General features: G+C 41.7%; 1 protein-coding gene across 1 annotated transcript; it reads left to right on the plus strand.

Moving 5' to 3' along the window:
• Positions 1-773: 773 nt before the first annotated feature.
• RFK (riboflavin kinase) lies at positions 774-9,780 on the plus strand. Its single transcript, XM_003267430.2, has 4 exons — positions 774-1,228; positions 2,756-2,907; positions 6,649-6,751; positions 7,779-9,780. Exons 1-4 carry the CDS (start codon positions 1,126-1,128, stop codon positions 7,907-7,909), a joined length of 489 nt encoding a protein of 162 aa, XP_003267478.1. The 5' UTR covers positions 774-1,125; the 3' UTR covers positions 7,910-9,780.
• The last annotated feature ends 448 nt before the right edge of the window (positions 9,781-10,228 follow it).

A 10,228-nucleotide genomic window follows, 5' to 3' on the forward strand; every position in this document is an offset into this window, starting at 1 on the left:
TCTTTTCTGGATTCCATTGATTAAAAATAAAAAAATAAAAAAAACTTGTTTGTCTTTCAGACGTAAGAGGATGCACCTTCTTATAAACTTGCACCCTGCATATCCTGTGAGCCGAGAGCTACTTCCCTAGGAGCGTGCGTGTTTACAGTTCCGAGGGTACGAAGGCCTCTATTTGCGTTGCAGTAGAGGGACTGCCTGTTATCGGGCTTGTGAAGTTGTCAAGAAGACAGCCTAGAGGGGACAGTCACCGCCCATCTCGGTAACCTTCCACTAGTCACTGAGGTTAACAGCGTCACAGACAGGGACTGCTTCCCTGGAGCTTACATTCGACTCCAGAACGTGGTCAGTGGTCCGGCAGGAGGACGACCGCTTCCGGTAGGGCGGCCAGGAAAAGCCTCTGTGAAGAGGCGATCTTTGGGCTGAATTTAGGAGCTTTAATAAATATTTAAAGAACGAACGTGAACGAGCGATGCCTGACGTTCAATCCAGCGGTTGCCAATGAGCTAAAGAGCGTCTCGCTTTGGCTTCCGGATTATTACGAACAGGAGGAAGGAAAAAAAAAAACCAGAATTGTTCGAGAATTGTGCTTTCTCGGCTCTCAGGTTGAAAACGGGGTTTCCACATTAGTTCCCATCGCCAGGGGCTGAAACGAAGCCCGCAATCCAGACATTAGGTGCCTGCGGCGGGAGCCTGCGACGGGAGCTTGCGCCGGAAGCTGGGCGAGGCAGCGGCGGGGCGGGGCTATGATGGGGGCGGGGCTACGGAATCCGAGCGGGCTCGAGGCATTGGGCTGAAGAAGCGAGCGCACGCCGGCGGGGCGGAGGCCGGCTTTGGGCTTCGGGCCGCCCCTTCCCCCCCACCCCGCCCACACCCGGCACTTACTTCGGCTGTCTCCGCTGCCCTTCAGCGGAGACGCAGCTCCTGAGGCGCTAGGCGGCATTTGTTGGGTCGGCGGCGTCAGCGTTCAGCGGTGGCGTGCGGTCGGCGTCGTGCGGCCGGCGTCGTGCGGCCCCTGGTGCGCCCCCGCGGCAGGCAGAGCTCACGCTCCTCCCCCCCGGTTGGTCCGGGGTCTGGTGCACCGCGTCGACGGCTGCTCCGGAGGACGCGCAGACCGGGCCGCAGCCCATGCCCCGAGCGGACTGTATTATGAGGCACCTGCCTTACTTCTGCCGGGGCCAAGTGGTGCGGGGCTTCGGCCGCGGCTCCAAGCAGCTGGGCATCCCCACAGGTGAGAGCAGGGCGGCCAGAGTCCCCCGGGCCGGGTCACGTGGGGAGCGGGGAGAAACGGCAGCCGGGGACTCGGGACCGGGCCGTGGGGCCTCCGGACCGCAGGCAGAGGGGACACCCTTCCTCCCGCATCCCCTTGTCTGTGGCGGAGGACCGTTGGCTAGGTTGAGGGAGCTGGTCCCTGCTTCTGGCTCCGAGCTCCGCGGGAACGGGGTTGAGGGGTGGTGAGGGCCGGAAGCCCGAGATGAATCGCAGGATCCCCCGTTCACGCCTCCCTGGCCAGCCAAGGTACAGTTGGTCAGGCATGGCGCTTGTCTTGCCCATTAGAGACGTAACGTGGGCCAGGTCGGCTGAACTCGTAAACCGGCTCTAAGGTGGTTTTGTTTTTAATTTGTAGTTACGTAGTGTCCAAATGATAACATAGGTAGTTGAATGAGAGTCAGCTAACCTTATTAGTCTGTCTACATTAATTTCCATAATCGAGACCTGACTGTAATTCTTCCTTAGAAATACATGCCAGGGCTGCGTCTTGACTTATTAAGTAATCCTTGAACTTGTGTATTTCAAAAATAAGAAACTTTGGCCAGGCGTGGTGGCTCACGCCTGTAATCCCAGCACTTTGGGAGGCCGAGGCGGGCGGATCATCTGAGGTCAGGAGTTCGAGATCAGCCTGGCCAACATGGTAAAACCCCGTCTCTACTAAAAATACAAAAATTAGCCGGGCATGGTGGCGCGTGCCTGTCATCCCAGCTACTCGGGAGCCTGAGGCAGGAGAATCGCTTGAACCCAGGAGACGGAGGCTGCAGTGAGGTGAGATCGTGCCACTGCCCTCCAGCCTGGGCGACAGAGTGAGACACCGTCTCAAAAAATAAAAAAAAGAAAAAAGAAACTTTTCAAGTGATTCAGTACCTGGTTAGGAAAGAACAGATCGGAAAAAATCCATCTACTCTGGTACTTGTTTTTTGCCTCCTACTCAAAGAGTATAGATTTTTTTGGAGAGCTTTATATACTTACCTGGTACTTTATTCATAACCTATTCACATGAATAGGAGAGGGATATCTGAGCTGGAAAATGGAAGGATGAGATTGATACTTACAGGCAAAGTTGTAGAAGTCTTGTGAATGTAATGATTTACATTAGCCTTGCATGTGATTTTTACAAATGTTTGTTTATTATTATTATTTTGAGACAGAATCTGGCTCTGCCACTCAGGCTGGAGTGCAGTGGTAGTGCGATCATAGCTTACTGCAGCCTCCATCTGCTGGGCTCAACTGACCCTCCTGCCTCAGCCTCTCTGGTAGCTTAGACTATAGGTGCAGGCCACCATCCTCAGCTAATTTTTTAATTTTTTAATAGAGATAAGATCTCGCTATGTTACCCAGGCCAGTCTCAAACCCCAGAGCTCAACGTGAGCCTCTTGCCTTGGCCTCTCAAAGTCCTAGAATTACAGGCATGAGCCACTGCACTCGGCTACAGACATTTAATACGAAATTTGTAAGACTCAAAATATTTTCTTCTGTTGTTTAGCTAATTTTCCTGAGCAAGTGGTAGACAATCTTCCAGCTGATATATCCACTGGCATTTACTATGGTTGGGCCAGTGTTGGAAGTGGAGATGTCCATAAGATGGTGGTGAGCATAGGATGGAACCCATATTACAAGAATACGAAGAAGTCTATGGTAAGCATTATATTTTGCTCTGTAACTGAAAACGGTATGATGACTTAGAATAATAATTACAGTATTCGTTGCAGAAATAGCTTATCAATGGTAATCACAATATAGTTCAAATACTGGAATTTTGGGCAATCTCTGCCTTTTAATTGGAGAGTTTAATTCATTTACATTTGAAGTAATTTCTGATAAGGAGGGACATCTACTGTTTTGCTATTTGTTTTTTATATGCCTTATAACTTTTATGTCCCTCATTTCCTCTATTACTGCGTTTTGTGGTAGTGTGCGTTTTGTTTTGTAGTGACATTTTAATTCCTTTCTCATTGCTTTCTGTGTATTTCTATAGATACTGTCTTTGTGGTTACCATGGGGTTTATATTTAACATCCTGAAATTCTAAAAGTTTAATTTGAGTTTATACCAACTTAATTTCAATAGCATACAGAACTCACAAATTGCATCTTTTTTTTTTTTTTTTTTTAAAGATGGGGACTCACTATGTTGCCCAGACTGAAGTGCTGTGGCTCTTCACAGGCCAGGTTGTAGCACACTGTAGCTTCAAACTCATAGGCTCAAGTAATCCTCCTCCTTCAGCCTCCAGAGAGCTGGGACTATAGGTGCATGCCACTGCCTGCATCTCGCTCGGATTACATCCTTATACATTGTGGTACCCAGTAACAAAGATTAATAATTGTTTTTTTATGCATTTATTTTTTAAATTATGTAGAAAATAGAGTGGAGTTACAAACCAAAATTATAATACTGACTTTGATAATTGCTGTCTATGAAAGACTCACTTGACCAAAGATGATAATGATTTAAAAGCCTGTTTCATAAAATTGAGCTTGCCACAATTAATGCACTTCATTCACCATTTACTTCATGCATCAATTACTTGGTCACCCTCTTAAGATAAAACAGATTACTACATGGATGGTGGATGGAGGATGGTGCTTATTGACGCAGTCCCACATTGGTACTTTTCTCTTTCCTTTTTAAACCACCTGAGGGTATACTTCTCTGCCCTACTCTTTTTACAGGACCCCACAACTTCAGTGTTTATCTGTTAGATTTGGCTGAATCTTTTGTCAGCTCAAATGTGTGGCAAAAACAAATTACAGTTAAGCTAAATTTTGTTCTATGTGGAGTTAATAGAAGTTAAGTGTGTCACTGCTGGAAAACTACAGAGCTAAATGCTGGCATAAGCAATAGTAATGACCCAGAAGTACTTAACATTTTGCTCAGTATTTCAGTTATTTTTGAGTATTAATGATTTGAAAATTATTTTTTGGAGACAAGGAAAACAATCGAAAGATCGCAAAATACCATTCTGTTGAATGAGGAAGGAAAAGAAGGGGAGGGGACAATAGCCCATAACTAATTTGTCTTTAGCTACTCAGATAACAAAAATGTTATTATATAGCCAGTTAAGGAATGCCTTTTGAGTGTTAGGAAAAATTGAATTTGAAACATAGGCGTATCTTACCAGTGGAAAATTGAACTTTTGCTTGCCTTTGCCAGTAACACACATCTGTGAAGTGCCTGTGCCAGACCTTTGCCCTTTAAAAAAAAAAAAAAAAAAAGTGTTATCTTACTGACCTTAAGTAAGTTCTTAGTAACACATCTAGATCCACTTCCTTTGTTGGAACTGTGTATTGTCTTACAAATTTCTTTCATTTGTGTGTGTGTGTGTGTGTGTGTGTGTGTTTTAACTCAATGGTGTGTTGAAGAAGAGTTTTGTTTTGTTTTGTTTTTTCAGATAGGGTCTTCCTCTGTCACCCAGGCTGCAGTGAAGTGGTGCAATCTCAGCTCACTGCAGCCTCAATTTTCTGGGCTGAAGTGATCCTCCCATCACAGCCTCCCGAGTAGCTAGGACCACAGGCATGTGCCACCATGCTTGGCTATTTTCAAATTTTTTTATAGAGGTGAAGTTTCAGCATGTTACCCAGACTGGTCTCAAACTTTTGGGCTCAAGCAATCTTCCTGCCTCAGCCTCCCAAAGTGCCAGGATTACAGGCATGAGCATGGCACCCAGCCCAGAGGTTCTTAATTTTAATACAATCTAGTTCAATTTTTTTTTATGGTTAGTGCTTTATATAATCTGTTTCAGAAATCTTTGATTACTCAAAAGTCATGAAGATACTTGTCTGTGGTTTTTTTCTGGAAGTGTAATTGACTGACATATCTTCAAATTGACTTTTTTAGTATGGTATCTGGTAGGGATTTAAATTAATATTTTTTCCCATATGGATGTAGAATTGACCCAGCCTATTCATTGAAAATACCATCCTTTCACAACAGTGCTGCAGTGTCACCTAAGGACATAAATCAAGTGACCTTATATGTGTGTGAGTCCAAAAATTCAAATACATGCTTGGTTAGCTTGTCTTATATAGGTCTTGATACCTAGTTGTAGAAGCCTTCTAGTTTTGTTCTCAAGATTTTCTTGGATAATTTTGGCTTTTCCGTATAAATTTTAGAGTCACTTGTCAGTTTCTCCTATTTTAAAAAACCCGCTAGGATTTTGATTGGGGCAGCATTGAATTCGTAGATTACTTTGGAAGTTTGCCATTTCTCTCAATAATGTCTTATAATTGTCAGTGTCAGGGTCTTACATTTTTTTTAAATTATTTTTTAATTTTGTTTTTGAGATGGAGTCTCGCTCTGTCGCCAAGGCTAGAGTGCTGGAGTGCAGTGGTGTGATCTTGGCTTACTGCAACCTCCGCCACCTGGGTTGGAGCAATTCTCCTGCCTCAGCCTCCTGAGTAGCTGGGACTATAGGCATGCGCCACCATGCCCAGCTAATTTTTGTGTTTTTAGTAAAGAACGGGGTTTCACCATGTTGGCCAAGCTGGTATTGAACTCTTGACCTCAAGTGATCCTCCCGGCTCCGCCTCCCAAAGTGCTGGGATTACAGGCATGAGCTACTGCACCCAACTGGTCTTACATATCTTAGTTTCTTTTTTATTATTCAAATGTTTACTGAAAAGAAAGAATATATTGGTTCATAGCCCCAAAGCCATGGGGCACTTAATGTATCTTCTAACTTAAGCCGCCCCCCGCCCATTACAGACGAAAAAACTGAGCCCCGCGGAAGCTAGTTATACAGTTAACCAAGTGTGGGAACCCAGACTTTTGACTCTAAGTCAGTGCTCTTAACCACAGTACTGCCCAGATGATTTAGCTGAACTAGATTCTGGGGCACTTTCTACCTCATGCAGCATTTTGCTTTAACGTGCCGTGTACCCTTTTGCCACTTCACTCCCTGATCAGGAAGCTGCATGGCTCTCCTGCCCCTTCAGTCCTCAGCTCTGCCAAACTCTGAAGTTTCCATATACGTTGTGTGTCAGAGGTGTGCAAATGCTGACTGATCTTACAAGCAGTTGTTTAGTAGTAACATCTTTTAATACTTTGCTCATTCTCTCTTTGGTGTCCTGTTTTCTCACTTTGATAAGATACTTACTTCCTTGGATATGTGTTGGTTTTTTTGTTATTGTTTGTTTGTTTTTAAGTAACAGCAAATCATGCCAGACACTGCCACCTCACTCAGTTATGTTTATAAGATCGGCGCACAAACAGGAGTGCTGGGAAAATTTAGGAAAAACTGCACTTAGATTTTAACCTAAATCTTTAAAAGTTTAAGGAGTGTTGTTTCATTTAAATTAACTCACCATAAACATGAAGATATATTTCAGATTTCAGTACACTGTAGTCTGATAGCACTCTTTGTAACATTTCTTGACTATAGGAAACACATATCATGCATACCTTCAAAGAGGACTTCTATGGGGAAATCCTCAATGTGGCCATTGTTGGCTACCTGAGACCAGAAAAGAACTTTGATTCTTTAGGTAAGTTCTTATTTTGATCTTCTTAAATATTACTGCTGCTACCACAGGTACCTCTACCACTACTACCAGTAATAATGATGGCAGGACAGATAATATTTGAGCATTTAATATATGCCAGGCACCGTTTTAATTGCTTTACGTGAATTTATCTTCTTTCACCTGTGAGGGATTATTTTGCCTATTTCTCAGATGAGAAAATGGCACAGAGAGATTAAGTAACATTCTCAAAGTCACATAGTAAATAACAGAGTCTAGCTTTGAACCTAGCAGGCTGGCTGCTTCTCTCCAGCAGTATGAAGTTGATGAAATCTTTTAAAATGCGTGAAAGTTTGAGATATAGTAAATCAGAGAACGTTTGAAACAAATGTTATCAGGTATGTATTAGTGTAGTGTGATAGTTTTAACTCTGTTATAAAGTTTCTTTTACAAGTGTAAATACCAACCAAAAAGAATAGTGAATGCTTTTTTCCTCCCTTTGATATTTGCAGTGTACGTTTATGCCTATGCCTTTCTCTTAAATTATAAGATTAGGGACATACCTTTTTTTGTTTGTTTGTTTGAGACGGAGTTTTGCTCTTTGTTACCCAGGCTGGAGTGCAGTGACGCCCCCTCTTACTGCAACCTCCCCCTCCCAGGTTCAAGCGATTCTCCTGCCTCAGCCTCCCGAGTAGCTGGGATTACAGGCACCCACCATCACACCCCACTAATTTTTGTAGTTTTAGTAGAGTCAGGTTTCACCGTGCTGGCTAGGCTGGTCTCGAACTCCGGCCTTCAGGTGATCTGCCCGCCTCAGCCTCCCAAAGTGCTGGGATTACAGGCGCGAGCCACTACGCCCGGCCTAGGGACATATCTTTTGTGTACCATTGACTTAGGCCTGGAAGGAGTGATGGAACAAACATTTATTGGGTATCTACCCTGTGCAGAGATACTGCCATCCTGTGAGTTCTTAGGATTGGCTAAACAGAGGAGTAGTAAAAAGTATGTTAATGGTTTTTCATCATTTTTACCTGGTATATTCTCTCTGCAGAGTCACTTATTTCAGCAATTCAAGGTGATATTGAAGAAGCTAAGAAACAACTAGAGTTACCAGAACATTTGAAAATCAAAGAAGACAATTTCTTCCAGGTTTCCAAAAGCAAAATAATGAATGGCCACTGATGAAAAATTGTATTATTTATTCATTCCCTGTTTTCTAGTGTTTCTGTGTTTATTACTGTCCAGATCATCTTGGTTATACACTAAAAATCAAACACTTTACTACAGTTGTGAATTAGTTTAAACAATAGAATGTTGTTATCATATCATGCTTCAACTGTTAAATTAAGCCCATCATGTCATAGCACTAAAAAGATTGAGTTAAAAATCAAGATTTAAAAAATATATATTGATTAAAATGTACCACTAGAAAGGTATTACATGTGTGTAAGTGTGGGTAAAAAGACAAGTCACTGGTTTGTGATGAAAACTAAAATTTTCATGGTAAAATGCCAGCATGTATGTACTTGTGTAATGTGTACTTCTAAACAGAGAAGGCTTATAAAAGTAAATGCATTAAGGCCAAGTGCAGTGGCTCACACCGCTAATCCCAGCACTTTGGGAGGCCGAGGTGGGAGGATTGCTTGAGCTCATGAGTTCAAGACCAGTCTGGGCAACATAGCGAGACCCCATCTCAATAAAAAAAAAAGGAAATGCATTAAATAGAAGGTTGATAGTTTATCATAAACCTGCGGGGAAGAAACTCAGACTTTCTATTTTTGATACTTTGTGCATTAATACATTACAAACATGAAGATGTTTGTAAAATTTTGTTTTAGTCATCTTCTTTGCAGTCACATCATTGTACTACCTTCATTATTGTACAGAGCTGCTTCAATTCTGAGTCCTCTGGACTTCCCCTGCCTGTTTTTTGTTGTTGTTGAAGACAGTAAAATAAGTGTTTTCAAATCTGTATGTCTCCTTTTTGTTGGATAATGTTTCTTCATTTTAACAGTAAATATTCTTGTTCTTCAACATTTTTCTTTGGTTCTTTTTTCCTTTTTTAGGAAAAACAAAACAACAGACTTCATCCTTAGGTTTTCTCAAGATTTAAGTGAACACATTTACACGTATCAATTTCTTAAAGAACACAAAATGTTTCCCCCCTAGCAAAACTATTTAAGAGCCAATTAAACTATGAAATAGTTATAAAATCATTTTTAATATTTAAGGCCTTGAAATTATATTCCAAGGCAAATCTAAACGGGTTTAGTTGTATATGCACGATGTAATTTAATGCTAAAGAGTACTTACAGCTTGAGGGAAAAGCATGAAGTTTTAGTTAAATAGCCTTCATACTGTGGATTTTTCCTCCTACTAACTAATATGTGGGAAATTAAGATTACAGATTGCTTTGGGCCCCCTCAAACAGTACATTGCATCATTGTTCACTGTAGCAACAGATTTGGTGGTGATGGGGGGATAGAGGTAGAAGCAGATAGAAGGTAATTTTAAAGTTAATTTATTATGAATCATTTTCCCCTAATCTGCATAAGTGAATTAGAACTGATCTTAGTAAAAATATTTTGTATAAAAAGTACTCAGAAAAACATCTAAAGCTGTTGGAGAAGAGGTACTCATAAATACAGTTAGATTGTGTTTTGCTTTTTATTTCTTTATAAAAATATGTCAAAAACAGTTTTTACTTTTAGAACTCTTATACTTGAAAGAAGCCTCTATCAGTGGCTTTATGAAGTAAAGTTAAAAACAATCATAGGAAATGTGAAAATATTTGTGTTTGTTTTGTCTGACTAGCTTGCTGCTAAATGCTCTCTTTAGGTGTGTGAAAGTTCTTTGATATGTTATTGTCCCTTTACATCTTGTTAAATAGCCATTGCTTTTGAGAATCAGATAGTGTGTTGTTTAGGGGTTGTGTCTATATTTTTCAAAAACTTTTATATTATGTATTATAAGAAGTTACAGTAGTACCATTTTGATTAGTCTGAATGTTTTCAGGCCTTGAAATAAATTTTGACTAAGTGATATTTTTTCTTTCCCTGTGTCAGCTTGAATCTTACTTTATGTATTTCGAATTTGTTGGCTGATTGCTACTCTAAGTGTGTTAAGTTGCCTGAAGAGCAAGATATAGGTGGCAGCTGTAGTTCTACAACAAAGGGACTTGCCTTCAGGATCCCCTGTGTTTTATGCCTGCAACACAGTGACTGAGGTTTATTTGGAGAGCATTCACAGGGGATCACTACTAAAGTCCACTTCCTGAGAGTAAGGGTTCCTGTTACATTTTGGAGTTAGAAGAGCCAGAAGAGTATAGATAGGTCTGGGTTCCCTTGCATAACTCCTGCCCCAAAACAGAGTTCTGTAACCTTCTTGTCTTTTGCCACCAACCCCATAAGCAGCAACTTAGAACTCGTTTGCCTTTCTCTGTTGCATGCTGGTACTCTTTGAACACTCATCTCCAGAACTCTCATCTTCCTCAACTATGGA

The sequence above is a fragment of the Nomascus leucogenys genome, chromosome 1a (genome assembly GCF_006542625.1).
Source record: "Nomascus leucogenys isolate Asia chromosome 1a, Asia_NLE_v1, whole genome shotgun sequence".
In the NCBI taxonomy this organism is placed as follows: Eukaryota; Metazoa; Chordata; class Mammalia; order Primates; family Hylobatidae; genus Nomascus; species Nomascus leucogenys.

Coding starts and splice junctions, on each gene's coding strand:
- RFK (XM_003267430.2), top strand. CDS start 1,126: ATGCCCCGAGCGGACTGTATTATGAGGCACCTGCCTTACTTCTGCCGG. Junction 1,229..2,755: donor GCAGCTGGGCATCCCCACAG/GTGAGAGCAGGG, acceptor TCTGTTGTTTAG/CTAATTTTCCTGAGCAAGTG. Junction 2,908..6,648: donor AGAATACGAAGAAGTCTATG/GTAAGCATTATA, acceptor TCTTGACTATAG/GAAACACATATCATGCATAC.